General features: G+C 36.3%; 1 protein-coding gene across 1 annotated transcript; it reads left to right on the top strand.

Moving 5' to 3' along the window:
* Positions 1-215: 215 nt before the first annotated feature.
* Positions 216-5,318, top strand: LOC117401023 (barH-like 2 homeobox protein). Its single transcript, XM_034001420.2, has 3 exons — positions 216-1,238; positions 2,636-2,861; positions 4,301-5,318. The coding sequence occupies exons 1-3, from the start codon at positions 686-688 to the stop codon at positions 4,611-4,613; spliced, it is 1,092 nt and encodes a 363-aa protein (XP_033857311.1). The 5' UTR covers positions 216-685; the 3' UTR covers positions 4,614-5,318.
* Positions 5,319-15,792: the final 10,474 nt, after the last annotated feature.

Genomic DNA, 15,792 nt, shown 5'->3' with positions numbered 1-15,792 from the left:
TTTTCTTTGTTACGCGGGCTACAAGTTAAGACAGCAGCCTGAGATTTGGTAAAAAAGAGCATTCAGGACTCAATAGCTGGCTCAAAATTGACAAGATAAAGTAGGATTCCACCGATTGGCTAAGTGCAGGCAACGTCACGGACTAACCAATGGCAGGAGAGATGGATAAAACGAGAAGCAGATTATAATAACGGAGAAAATATGAGTTCCCTTTGCATGCCAGTGACGTCAGTGTAGGAAGTCATTGTAGAGCAACACTAGAACGGTTACAAGCAAAAAAAGGAGCGTGGTGTCGAGGAGTTAGTTCTGCGTATCTCTCCACACCTCAACTACGAAAGAAAGTTAAAAACAGAACAAAAGGACGTGGGATAGACAGCACCATTGCTTTACAGATCCCAGATTGAATGCAACCGAACTGGGAGACTATCATCATAGTGACTTATTGTAAAAAACAAAACCAAAAAACAAAACAACAACTTTGTGTGGTGTTTTTATCTAGTATTATTTTCTCCTTACACCTTTTCTGTTTTAGGCAGTTGAGAAGGACTTTGTGCACCTGTGTTTATCGATCTTCCTGTGCTACAGATTTTGTTTCTGACATTCAGCGGAGTCTTTTCAATGTTTGTAATGAAGACGAGATCCTAATCCTATTCGTTTTCTCTTTTTTTTTTCATTTTATATTACTATGGAAGCGTCTAGCGGGTCGGATTTTGGAATAGACACTATTTTATCGAACAACAACACCAGTTCCAGCAGCCCCGTGCTAATGAACGGAGATTTTCGTCTCGGTGACTGCAGGACCGCGGAATTTAGAACCCTGGCCACGCCGTCACCATGTTCGGAGATAGATACGGTGGGGACAGCCCCTTCTTCCCCCATTTCGGTCACCATGGAGCATCCCGAACAGCACCTGGTGCAAGACAGCATTCAGCATCACCGCCACCATCAGAGTCAGCAGCAAAGTTTGCAGCTATCGCCTCAGCCTGCACAGCAGATAGGGGCAGCCGGCTCTGCCCCGAGGACAGCCACCTCTTCCTTTCTAATCAAAGACATTTTGGGCGACAGCAAACCACTGGCAGCTTGTGCACCTTACAGCACCAGCGTCTCCTCGCCCCATCACACCCCGAAAGCAGACGGCACCACAGCAACAGAAAGCTTCAGGCCAAAACTAGAGCAGGGTGAAAGTAAATGCAGGTTAGACAAACGAGACGACACCCAGAGCGACATGAAATTCAACGGTAAGCACTGCAGCAGAGCAGGATGATGAGCCGCGTATTTATCTTTCCAGAAGCGTTTATTTGTAATTGTGTGCGACTTTGATATAACATGCTGGTTTAACTAAAGCGCGCACTACAATACGGGAACAGATTGCCTTTTCAGCATATGTGCTTCTGCATTTAAACAAATCAATTAAATACGGGTTTAGTTTAGCAGATACATATGTATTTATTTTATATTGAACCTTTATATGTGTAACTATATAAACATGTTGTATCCTCTACTAAAATTGTAAAACTATAACAACACAAGTAGGCCTATTCGCTTACTGTTATTAAATACAGTTTATACAGTTTTACTAAAGTAACCTGCAAAGGCTAAGTTAAAAGAAAAGTAATAAGAATTAGTATAGTCCCCCCCCCCACACACACACCAAAGCTGCACTGTGTTATTTTGTACTAAAGAATCGTGTCTATTCTGCCAATGCTGTATTCTATCCTTTGTGGTTTTGAGTTTGTTTTGGTTCATTTGTTGTGTGTGTGTGTGTGTGTGTGTGTGTGTGTGTGTGTGTGTGTGTGTGTGTGTGTGTGTGTGTGTGTATATATATATATATATATATATATATATATATATATATATATATATATATATATATATATATACACACACTAAAATATGATGTTTCTGTAAACTGTTTTGTGTTTTAGTATTAGCATAATAGAGCACGCACAGATGTAGAGTCTGTCTGGCGATCTCTTGTGCGCAACCCTCCCCAGTGGGTCAATTAGAGAGATTATTGTTCTATACAGGGGAGATCATGGAGCGCTGCAAAAACTGCTACAAATAGAGATGGATTGACATATCGATTGCCCAGCATTTCAGTAAACAAAAAAAAAAAAAAACACACAACTTGACAAACAGAATCCATATTTCTCTTTCTTTGGCAATCACCTTTTCGCAAAATAACGCAAACATTTTTTTTTGTTTCCACCCAAAATCATAAAATTTTACAAACAAGTTAGATTTTCCACACAGAAAACAAAAACAGGTCGTTTCTCACGTCGCAAACCCCAGTTTTAACATTGCTATTGTGGGACCTATTGTGTCAAATCTTGCTGAATATTAAGGGTATTAATAACCGCCAAATATATTTTAAACCTATTATTATTATTATTATTATTATTATTATTATTATTATTATTATTATTATTATTATTATTACAAAACACTACCTTCAAGTTACCTTTTTATATATAGGCTACTTAGGCTATACAAAATGTACTGTAGTGATCAATAAGCTACCTAACATACCGTTTACAGAACAAGTCCATATGGTGTTTACATATATGTTTTAGTTATAAAGAAAAAATAGATTTATATGGATTAATAAAATACGTGTTGAACTTTTTTTCCTTAGGAACGAAAGAAGAGAGTGATCGGGAGATCTCGAGTAGCAGAGACAGTCCCTCGGTTCGTTCTAAGAAGCCTCGCAAAGCGAGAACAGCCTTTTCAGATCATCAGCTCAATCAGCTGGAGCGCAGCTTTGAGCGTCAGAAATACCTGAGCGTGCAGGATCGAATGGACCTGGCAGCCGCGCTTAACCTGACGGATACCCAGGTGAAAACCTGGTACCAAAACAGAAGGTGTGTACACAAAAGACGTGTTGTGCTATCTTTACATTGCTAATAGTCACCTTGTATTTTTCCGTCTCTGCAATGGGAAAAGTATGCTTCTTGTGATGCTTTACAATAGCACATGCAGAGAGAGAGAGAGAGAGAGAGAGAGAGAGAGAGAGAGAGAGAGAGAGAGAGAGAGAGAGAGAGAGAGAGAGAGAGAATACATGTAATAAAAATATAAGATCATAAGGATAGAACATATTAGAACATGGATATCCGTTTTGTTTCCAACTTTTTATTTATGTTGTTTATTTAAGCACATTTTGGAAGAAAAAAATAAACATACCGACATTGTAAGTTACGGTAGCGTATGGATGTAATAATTCTATTGAATCAATACGTACGAAGCACATTTCTTTGTGTCTCTAAAAAGAATTTTGGAATTAGTTCAGAAAAATAAAGCAACTACAAAAAAAATGCAAACAGCACAACGATATAATCGCAAACATTATTGTGATCATAATACATGACTGTAATACTAATACAAATGTAACTATTCTGTCTACAAACACCGCATTTTAGATGTTAGAGATTGTGCCCCCTGTTAAGGCTAATCAGGAGAAATCTAGAGTATTACGGTTGCAGTTAGGCAAAACAATGCAATTATTTACGCGATATAGACTACAGAATGCATGATTTCAATTTGTCTGGTTCTTTAAAACAACTACTACAAAAAATAAATGAAATAACAGCGAAACAAAAAACAAACAAACATCAAAACGGTTTTTGAAAATGTATTTAATCTTTTTGTTTATTGCGTACTAATTTCAACCACCCTAAATATGTCAGAAAACGTTAATGTCATTTTGGTCTAAATAGGTAAAGAAAAAGAGAAAAAAAGATTTATTTTGAGATGAATTTACTATTTCTGAGCACAACTTGTATTATATGATCGTGCTAAATAAATTAAACTAAGATTGTTAAACTAATTATATTAAAATTGTAATTGTTTTTGTAATAAGTATGTGTTTTTCCGCACACCAATCACGTTCTATTTTCAAAATCCCAGTTGCCGATTATGACTTTAATTTTGAACTGTTATGTTGTTGAAGGCCTTTAAACGCTATTTAGACTATACGCTTTTATCTGTATGTACAATCAAACGTTAAAAACTAAAACAGTTGTTGACATAAGGCCTATTTATTAAAAATGGAAAGCAAAAAAATATGCAAATGCAAATACACATAACAAAATATTACAATACGATTTTGTTTAAATTAAATATATATTTTAAAGTGTTTCCGCTCATGACATATTTTTGACATTAAAACATGTCTAATTAGTGCAGAATTTTACCAATTAATGCTCCAAGTGATTAAGTCTTCCTAATTAACTGAGTGCGGTGGGAATTCTTGGATTCTAAACCAGTTAAATAATTGATTTATTCTATTTTGATCTGATTTCAGGACCAAGTGGAAAAGACAGACCGCTGTAGGACTAGAGCTGCTGGCGGAAGCGGGAAATTATTCAGCCTTACAAAGAATGTTCCCGTCTCCTTATTTCTATCACCCGAGCTTGTTAGGCACTATGGACAGCACAACAGCAGCCGCCGCAGCGGCCGCCATGTACAGCAGCATGTACCGGACTCCCCCGGCGCCTCACCCCGGTCTACAGAGGCCTCTGGTCCCCAGGGTTCTCATCCACGGTCTCGGGCCGGGGGGGCAACCTGCACTAAACCCTCTGGCTAACCCCATCTCTGGCGCTCCACATCCCCGGTAAAAGAACAGAAACACAAAACAGGAGAAACTGAACACAAAATACAAAAAAAAACAAAAAAAAACCTTTTAAAATCGTAATGACTATAAAGAAACAAAAAGCGAAGATGAAAATGAAGAAGGATTTTTTAAATAGCATAAAAAGAAAAAAAGAAAGAAAAGGTTAAACTGTAAACAAAAGGCCCCGAACAGAAAAAAAAAATGACTTAAATTCCCCCGCCTTTTTTTTTCCCCACATAACTCTTAAGTCTACTAACGAATAAACTTGAAAGAAAGTTTATATAGAAGATGACTGACAAAGTGTAAAATTAAGAGCAACATTGACACTTTAAAAAGTGAAGCTGAAAGATTTCTCTAAGGTAGAGAAAATACAACGGCAATGCTGTGAGAACTTCTGCACCTATGTTCGCGATCTTTTGTTTTTTTATTTTTGAAGTGGCATGCACCGTTAATATAAGGAAGTGTACATTTGAAGGACTGAGTGAAATATCATATTTATTATATGTCGTCAGAGAAATCCGCTTCTATACAGTTAGTAAATACATGCATTTTTTTTATTTTACTTTCTCATTTATATCTTTTGATTCGATAACTAATGAGGTTTAAAAAAAGACACATTCGTTTTTTTGTGATTGATTGACATTTATCATATGAAGGGGTTCTCTATTGATACCATTCTGTAACAATTAAAACTTTAAATTTTTTACAAGCACTGAAATCTGTGAGCTATTTTTGTATGAGGTGGAGTTGATGCGTGAAGCTTATGTGGGTGAAATTCTACCAAAAAAAGTGTGTTTATTATTAGTTATATATATATATATATATTTATATTTATATATACAACCACATTCATCATGCTGTTAACCATTTTTAAATAGTGTTTTATTAAGAAACCATATATGATGAAAGGGTAGGGTACTAAAATGTCAGTCTGCGCTACACTACAGGCTACAGTGCTAATTATTATGTGGGCATTTACATGTGGTTGTGATTTTGTATTCAAATAAGAAAGCGGGGCTATCTGTGTATTTGAATATTTAACAACAGCTTTGTGGTGGTGAGAATGGACGGGTTGCAGGCTGACGTGCTGGCCTGGGAAACGGGAAGGTGGTCTCTGCCTGGCAGCTGTTCCGGGCCAGCAGAACGCTCCAGAGAACCGGCTAGGACAGACAGCAGGCGCGACGCGGCGTCTCAGCGTGAGCAATCAGGAAAGGCCAAAGAATTAAAAGAAAAATTAAATATATCCCAGGAGATGTTTCATTCATTATCCTGATCATCTGATTTACTGATCCTTCTGATTAATTCTAATGAAATGGCGTTGACCGTAAACTGTATCCGTTATATGTAGATTCTACAGAATAGAAAGATGTCTGTCTTACATCTAGCGTGTGTTTCACTGTTTTGTTTATTGGACATTTTGTAAGTTTCGTTGTTGTATAACAATGCAATAAGTGGGCTTACAGTATAATGCAAAGCTTTGAAAATAACGGTTCTCCGTTTGAATTTTAAAACATGTTAAATTAAACCAAACCAGAATTTCAAGGATGAAATTAAGTTAAAATGAATTTTAAAACAAATGCAGTGTATATGTTTTCTTCTCCCAGAAGCGCCGCCCTATTTTTAATAAATCGAAAGGGACTTGATCCACCCTCAGCATATTTACGGTATTTAGAATGTTCACTCTTGGCTAACCAGGCATCTTCGTGCGTGTCCGTGACAGAGCTAAACCAATAAACTGCGCATTAAGTGGAAGCGTAATTAAATGAACATTAAAATACTTTATTTTAAAAGTATTATCACGTCCCCTGGAGGATTGTGGTAAGATGGCGCTTTCATGTGAATGGACTCCAGAATGGAAGAGCCTCGGGGCGCGTTTGTTTGGGCTTCACTAATTGGAGAATCGTTGGTGATTTCTCTACTAATAAATTGCTGTTCAAACCTGGCTGACCTTTGCTGTGGTCTATATAAAAGAGGAATAAGTGACGCAGAGAACTACCTTCTCGTTTTCTACTTCATAACTCAGTATTAATAGAGGGCAAACAATAGGTTATTTAATAATAGCCTAGCATTGTATTGCCAATTAAACGTAATAGAATAATTTATGAAAATAACCAATTTGGCATTCACTAAATAAAAAGAAAACCGCAGTGGAAAAGTAGAAGGGAATAATTTGGGAATAATTGGTAAATATTTAAATAATCTATTGCATAGCCACCAGTAAGTAACATTTTTTTTGTAAGACGTTTAATTTAAAGATAAAGCGCATTTTCATCTGCTAAGGATTCCAAATTAGTCATTAGAATATAAGAATACATTTTACCAATTGCACAAACTGTAACTGAAAACAATCTGTAAACAGTATTCTGCTGAAATGGTGAATCTCAGAATAGCGTTTCATCCTTGGGCAGGGTCTCCGCTGACGAGAACATTTATTACCCTTTGCGCCTGAAACAGCCGCACAGCGTCTTCCTCGTACCACCGTGTCAATTTTGACATAGGTGCACTGTAATGCCTTTGAATAACTTCAAACCTGTTGCTTCATCCGCCAGTCATTAGCTCATTAAACTACCTAAATGCAGATAAAACAATGGAAATAATGTATACTCCCTCAGGCAAGTTCATTTGAACAGATAGTCGTGCAGACACCATAATGCTTTCAGACTTCAAATAAATGCAAAGTCAACCTGGTTATTATTATTAATTTTTTTTTTGTACCATCTAATTGTGAGAAAGATTGAAACGACAGCGTTTGGTGTGTAAAAATATAACGTCAAATCTATCATATTGGTTACAGGACGAACTGTATCCTTGTGTTAGAAAAGTTAGTTATTTTTTGTCTCGAATTTGGTCCCTTAATTCTTCCAAAAGGAAACGATCAATACTATGCATCGATTATTTCAATACTGTGAGTAATTGTTTATGCGAGTTACTTGTATAGCCTACTCGAAGGGAACTGTTTCCGTTTGGAGGAACAGAAAGCCCCAAAAATTGGGTATTGTTCATAACATAGTCAACTTGATAATATACCCGCATTTCCCCCCATTGTAAAACCACAGTTGACCTTTTATTTTACGTGTATGTTATCAGTTGCTTCACGGGTGCGAAATACCCATTTTAAAGATGTGGCATGCACAACAGATGTGGCATGCACAACAAACCAAACATTTTTAACTACTACCATAATAACGTCCACATTATTTATATAGGTATGCTATTTTTTTAAAAAAAAAAAAACCACAAGAAAAAAACACCTATTTTTGCAATTTTCTTTAAAAAGAATATGACTTAGCATCTTGATTTATCTCGACTTCTTATGTCACTCGTAGGAGGGAATTGTGTTTAGTATTTTAACAGAGATCAGCTATATGAAATTAAAACCCCCTTTAATATTGGTCATACATTCCAATTAAATTAATGCAACGTAGGCCATATAGCCATCTGCAGCGTATTTGTTAATTGTTGACTGGTAAATTAAAGCTTATGGATGTGACTGCATTTAAAGAAAACATTTTGAGTATGTGTTTCTGAACACGACCATTTGAAAATGCACAGTACAGCCTGTATGCTCAGCTTTTTTTTATATAAGAGGGCTCACGATCAGTTGCAAGAAATCTGAATTCCGCTAGTGGGAGTGCGATCAGGAAAACAAGACACCTAAAGCGGACTGGTACTGTTTATCTTAAAGCAAACAGTTCTCCCGAACTGAAAACCTAACACTTTCGAGAGAAATTTAAACTGAGCTTGCTTAAAGGTCATTACATATACACAGAACGGGGTATTAACTCTGTTTTTAAAAAGGAACGGCAATAAACACAGGTAAACAAAGAAGTCCGCGTTGGGTTGCGTGCAGGAACACTCTCTCCGTTCATTAATAATAATTGGGCAACAGCAGCACCACAGACAGCTCCAAGGGGCAGCCTCCGGTGAGCTAATCTACCTTTAACCACCGTTCTGGGAGAACGTGCAGTAGCCTACAGTCACACTGAATGTGGCGCGGTTATATATATATATATATATATATATATATATATATATATATATATATATATATATATATATATATATGATCCACAAAATAATAGTGTTGGATCGTTTTTTAAGGTTATTCCACAAGTTTTCTTTTTTTATCTTTGAATTCAATTATCTTAATATACAAAAACATTTTGAAAATATTACTAACTTTTTACAATTTGAATGCGTGATACACAAGTTTGATGATTTTTTTGCATGGAGAAGTTAAATTGCACATATAAATACGGCTATAACTCTTCTCTCGCTTATTTTTTTTCCATCTGCTTCGTTTTTATTCGTGGTACAATTTTGTTTCAAGCTTCTGTTCTTAAACTTTATATTGTCTACTACTGCAGGAGCGTATTTTTCGGTCCTTCTTTGAAAACCCCTTTTGTTTAACATATATAAAGAACCATCCTCATAAACGCGTTGAAAATACAATATATCGTTATAGTGATATGGGAAGCTGGAAAACTGGGCAAAGTGAAATGAAAGGACACAGGGAGTGTTACTGAAGTAAACAACTTGTGAGAGCCAGGTCTATTTATAAAATAAACAACGGAAATCGTAAGACTAAATGGGTTATGTGATATAATTGGCCTAACCCTTTAAAAACATAATATGTTCATGCAAGGTTATGGGGGGATCTTATGCTTTTAAAATACCAGTATTAACAAGAAATGAGCTGATAAAGGGGTTATGTTATTGTAACTATTTATGAGAATAATCTTGTGCAGTGTGTGTACATTGACCGATATGTGGCCGATGGGCTATAGGCTAGGCGGTTACCTGGATATTGATATTATACACTGTTAACGAGGTACGTCTTTGAGTTTATTAGGCTTAACAAAATGTATTTTGAAATAGGAGTGGGGCGATTTAAACGTAGATGTTCAGTCCTTTTCATTTACATGACACGAGTTTGCTGCAACAGAAGAAGCTTCTAGAGATTGAGTTTGTTCCACAGCCTCCAGGAGTCCAATATGCCGCATTAATTGCCACATTTTCAAACCGATGTAATAGTGAGGATGTCCTAGTCATTACCCCTAATGAGATAGCACGTTCCCTTTCCTCAGACTACTCATTATCACGCCTCATACTCCACTTCCAAATAGAATTATTCTATTTGAACACTGCATCTTGGAATTTCTTAATGATAATAATAATAACAACAATAACAATACAAATAACAACAACACTACTACTACGACTACTACTACTGCTACTAATAATAATAAAACATGTTTACTCAAGCACGCATGATCTGCAGAATAATCATTCACATGAATGCATACACCAACGTCGTCTATGCAGTTGTTGTGTATATAAGACTTTTTTCTTTTTTCAAGATGGTGTTATAATAAGCATCTGGGCGTCCCCTAATTATTGTTGGCTGGATCTTTAATCTTGCCCCGTGGTGATGGCGAGGTGTCAAAGTGATGAATTTTAAGATGGTGGGTTGTGAACATGTGCAGTTTCAAAGCTGATGGATTTGGGAAACAGTGGTAACAAGGTTAGATTCATGTAAAGTGTGAATTGCGATTTTCTGCAAAGAGGCTGTGATTGCGATAGGCATTATGTTTTGCATAAATCTAAACCGTATTTTGGTTGGACAAAGAGTAAAATGGCTTCATCGTGTGTATTTAAAAAAAAAAGTAAATATAGGCTACAGTAGACTGCTGCACGCTGATGTTTTTGGTACGCACAATCCATTGAAAAACGCTTCTTTGCAGAAAGCAGTCAGGTAATAGAACTAATATTAAGGGCTCCAGAGAAAGACTAGGATCTGTGTCTAACGCAGATTATACTCTTCTCTCTTCACTTCCCTTCTCTAAGGCAAAATAGATTTCACATGTTGTGTATTATACACAATTAAAATAATTTATTTAGGTAAAATACTCGACATAATTGTTCAAAGCACTTGCCAATGAATCACATAATTTCACACATATGTCAGCTGGCGATACATTGTAGTCTTTTGCTTTGTTTCAGGCATTCTGCGTATTCTGTTTCTAGGGAGTTACCATGATTCTTGGCGATAGTTTAATTATTGTATAATTTCAGTCTGTTGTTCTTCTAATTGATTATCGTTTAAATTATATAACTTTTTAAAATTTGATTTATAATGTGCGCGTATTACGCGTAAAAATGCTTTCTTATAAAACAAACACTGACAAGCATGTAATATCATTTGTTAACGTAACGTAATTTATATACTATTAAATTAGTATTGGGGTGAATCCTATAGGGTCTGACTGTTACAGCCCTTGCTTTAACGAGAAGTGACTTTATCCTACCTTTGAAAACTGTGTTAGAAATTAGCATGTGCATTAGCAGATGTAAGGTCCTATTAATAACCGTTTTACTTTAACACGGGTAATATCTCCATAAAATCCACGAAGTAAATCCCCAGCCAGTCAACAGAGAATGCCAGTGCACGGAGAAGCGTCTATATGCAGGGGATTTTGCTTACAAGTACAGCCAAAAATGAAATATTTACAATTGCTAAGGTGTTTTCACCTTGAAATGCAACCCCATAGCGTGTATTTGCAGAAATGAACTTGTCTATTGCCACATTCTTATTTTGTCTATCTCTAAAACAACTTCCGTATTCAGTATTTTGTTCAGCATTATGAGATGTGGTACATATTACATTTTTGCTTAAAGGTCACATTTTATATATGGATACAAAGTAGGAAAAAAGCAACTTTAAATGATAAACATTTCACGAATAGGATTCTACTCGCCCTTCTTCCTGTCTGATCTGGCAGGTGCACAGAGCCTAGCCTAATGTTTGACAGAACGGTGAGACCATTATAGAAACGGTGCAAGAAAGTGCAACTTTAAAATCAAAAGGTATGCCAGTTTGTACACAAATGAATTATGGAAACATCGTTTGTGCACATAAGCTTCTAAAAATCTGTTGTTGACACAAGCCATATATGTCGAGACAGTTTATTCCAAGTGAAAAGGACATGGTAATTAAAGGCAATTCCAGCATAATTGGATTTGATTTGATGACTCAACACTGATGGTCCATAAAATGACATGGCCTATTCGGCTTCCTATTGGCTCATCGTGGTATCAGGCTGCAGTAGTATCCTCCATTGCACATGCAGTTTCCAGTGTGATCCAAGCTATTTGTATAAGGAGGTGGCTAACCTGGTGTACTGAATGTACATTGGTATCCATTCTTACTTCATTTCCTTATGCATTTAGAAACACACACATGCACGCACGCACACACGCACGCAAGCACACAAACACACACACACACACACACACACACACACACACACACACACACACACACACACACACACAATCATACACAAAAACTGCTTACCACCATCTCCACTCTTGGAAAACATTATATATTATAAAATATTATTTGCAGATGCAGTTGTTGTTTTATTTTCTGTTAAGCAGTCTAGTTATATGTTGTACTTTGTCATGCATTTAAAAAAAGAGTAGTCTCTTAAAGGTTACCGCTTGTTAACATAACATTTATCGTGCTATAGTGTTTCAGACTTTATTTGAGCTTTTATATATATATATATATATATATATATATATATATATATATATATATATATATGATGTATATTATTTTGCAGGTTCTGCAGATAATGATGAAGAGCATGGGGTCTATTCATTTGATCTAAAGAGTGGTGGAGCTCAATACCGCCACTCCGAGAAGTAAAAAAATTACCGAGTAGCAAGTTTACGAAACTTTAGTACATTTCAAACACCAGAGAGTGTCTGTCCTATTCAGTTATTTACCAGCATTTAGATAATCGGAACATGGCATTTTGAAATTGTTGGCACCAGTGCGCTCTACAACCATAGATGGCAAACCTGGCAAGAAATTAATTGAAGGAGCCCAGCTTTAATCAAGTGGTAGCAAATGCACATGTTTTACTTTCAAGCGCAAATTACATAGAATCACGTGTTGGCAAATAAATAAATACAAAATCAAAAAAGACTGTCAGCATTGATGTCAAAGGACTGTGTTTTTAGAGCAATTATCATCACTAGTGAGTGATGTCAGGATTCATTATGATTCAACAGCAGCTTCAAGGTTAAAATAGCAGATTGGTACAAATGACATACTACATGACAGTGTAAAATCTTATTCTTGCCAAGCTCAATGGAGCAATACATTATCACTGGGATTGTGGCAACAATGGGGTCTATTCAGTTGATTTACTAAGTGTATCTAAATACTGCCTTGGCTTAAACAATTAAAATAGGACCTTCCATGTTGTATTGTTTAGCTCAATTAGATTGTTCCATTTCCAATAATATTATTTGAACCTTTTCAAGTGTGTTTTAGATTATTCATTTTAAATCTACTGTCTGGTTCCCTTTTGGAAATTAAAAAACGTGATGTAAGTATAGTATACAGTAACACATTTATTAAGTGCTGTTTTGTTTCTGAACAGCCACGATTATTAAATACAGACACTGTATCCTGAATTAATTAGCAAGTGTAACCTAATTATGGCAAAGTCTCTATGCCCCATGGGCCCTGCACACAGCCTGCACACTTTAGCTGGTCAGCACCCAAGCCAGTTTACAGTCAGTCTCATAATTATTAGACTTTTAAGTAGGAAGGAGGTTTGTGTTATCATTGCAGTGGCCAATGCTTTGCATTTGTACCATCATTTCGATGAATCCTACATAAAAAAAGATGAAATGTAATTGAAATTATATAGGAATTTAGAAAGCTAAAAAAATGCCTGTGTAATTTCTTTCAAGTGAGCAGTTGTTTACCCTTTTTAAAGTGGACTACCTAAGCCTTGAACCGTCTGTTTATTTAACTGCTGTTGGGAACAAAGAGTCCCTGAGGTCTGAACATTACCGAACAAGTGTTGATCCAAGACTGGATTTAAAACAGCCTAATGAGAAACTCTTCTGAAATTAGCAATTTACAAGATTGTTCCCCGATAATTAGAATCATACACCTCTGAGTAGCAGTGGGTTTGAGAAATGACTGGGGTTAATCTAAATGTATACTGACCTGCCTTCTTATTTTTTTTCTTGTGTTTTTTCCCCCATGCAAAATAATTAGCATAGTGCAACAATCAGGTAAAATCTGACTTACAAGATATTCCCGAGATCATCACAAACAGTGTTCAGGATTTTATTTTGAATGATAGACGTACTGGCTGAAAAAATGGCCTCTCTATTACTTGTCACAATTGTTATAATTGCTTGGCACAATACATTTCCAGGCTCATGACCGGAATTATGTTTTCCTATGGTGATTTATTGCAAATGTTAACATTCTAGGAACACCAAGGACATGTTGATCAATACAGCCATTGAGGGGCGAGCCAGTTGCATGAGAAACCATTATCATGCTTATTGTGAAGTCACTGAGACCCTTCAGCTTTCCTAGTTGAATAGTTGCTGACTAGTTGTAAATAACTCTCAAACACCTAACACAAGTTTCACATACATTTGCATACATTGCAAACCAAGGGATTTTCAAATTTGACTTGCATTCTACCATTTTTTTGCCAGTCATTGTACTTAGACCCTCAGAACAGTCTGTTCAGGTCCAGCAGGAAATGAGAGCCCTCTGATTGACTCGTGGGAGGGCAATGAGTTATTCCCACTGTGCTTGCACAGCAGTTTCCCAGAGACTAAAATCAAATGCTGTGGCAAATTGGATCATCGTACAAGTTTCAACTGGCCCTTTGTGTACAACCAGTAAATTAGGAGCTGATATTTCTGAGATCTGTTAATTAGCAGCAATGGGCAAGACCTAGCCCCATAGTTAGCTTGTGTAAATATATTTGTACCAGTTTACATGCAGAGTTTGTAACACTTTTATTTTTGAATATATATACACAGTTAGACTTCCGAAAAAAAAAAAAAAAGCTTCATGGGTGGGACTTCTGCTCATTAGGAGGGCAATTGCATCTACATATTTTTCCAGCTCCTTAACCATTGGAGACCATTATGTGTTAAATTGTAAGAGACACGTCGACTGGTTTTACTGAAGTTTTTTGGAAGCACAAAGAAGTGAAGAACAAAACATGTTTTGTCAGTCTCTCTGGATCATGTCTGGGTTAATTATATTTTAAATTGAGGAGGTTCTCCAAGCAAGCTGCAGGAAAATGACACTTTGTGCCATTAACTGCCTGAAAGGTGTGAAAAAATAGGCAGAGACCAGTTAGCGGATACCTGCGATGCACATGCTTGGACCTGTACTCTCTGATAAAACTGATTACATCTTGTGTTGTGTATTAGGTAACCTTCCTATATCTGTTGAGGATACTCAGCAGGAAAATAAGTTGTTGATTACTCTTGGAGTGTCAGGTTTTTCAATGACTTGTAAGAACTAAGGCTTGTGAAGGCTAGTTTAGGGTCCTATGTTTTTAAAATAAAACAGACACCTGATTTCTAAGAGGCAGAGTTGTAGAACAACAGACCAAGCTACAGACTTCCATCCCAATGTTCTTAGAGGAGATAATCAGTAATGTTTTCCTTCCAGAATAGTTTATAAATCTCAGTGCAGCCCTGGCTGCCTAAGGTGGCCCGTCACCATAGTGTTTCTGTTTTTTTCTATATGTTTCTTTGTTGTCAAAGCCCTGTACGTAACAGTGAACAGTGATAGTTTTTTGATGCTAAACATGGTTATACAATAAGCATGGAAAGGAAGGCAGCAACAGGTCCTGAATCATTTTATTAGGCTCTCCCACCAATACAGTACTAACATGTTGGTTTAAACAGGGCTTATCTGAATGAGAGCACTGGACTTACTTCAAGGCAGAAGATGACTCCTCACTGGCCAACCTTTCTCATCTGCCTTAACTGACCACCTGACCTAATAAGACATTCTATAAGAATTTTCACACAGCATATTATCCGTTTTAAACAACTCGATGTATGCACATTGTATTGTATTGTATGTCACCAATTGAATGTCACTATTGTATTGTATGTCACCAACCAACCATATTAATATATATATATATACTACCAGTATATAATACGTTTACTCAAGAAATATAAAATCTAAGCCATCCAGTCCAAATCATTCCTTATCTTAACATCTCTCAAAACAAGAATAACTGTTGTGTATTTTACTTTTATTTGTAAGTTATATCAAAAGAAGAAAAAATCCCTATGGGAGCTAAACATGTGAGGGCCTACTTCAC

This window comes from Acipenser ruthenus, chromosome 10 (assembly GCF_902713425.1).
Source record: "Acipenser ruthenus chromosome 10, fAciRut3.2 maternal haplotype, whole genome shotgun sequence".
NCBI classification, from domain to species: domain Eukaryota; kingdom Metazoa; phylum Chordata; class Actinopteri; order Acipenseriformes; family Acipenseridae; genus Acipenser; species Acipenser ruthenus.
Note: the sequence above shows the minus strand (reverse complement) of the source record. Positions and strands in the feature narration are given on the sequence as shown.

What these genes read in the sequence shown, in the direction of transcription:
- LOC117401023 (XM_034001420.2), top strand. Translation starts at nt 686, where the DNA reads ATGGAAGCGTCTAGCGGGTCGGATTTTGGAATAGACACTATTTTATCG. An exon ending in GAGCGACATGAAATTCAACG is followed by an intron (nt 1,239 to 2,635) that starts GTAAGCACTGCA and finishes TTTTTTCCTTAG; the next exon opens with GAACGAAAGAAGAGAGTGAT. An exon ending in ACCTGGTACCAAAACAGAAG is followed by an intron (nt 2,862 to 4,300) that starts GTGTGTACACAA and finishes ATCTGATTTCAG; the next exon opens with GACCAAGTGGAAAAGACAGA.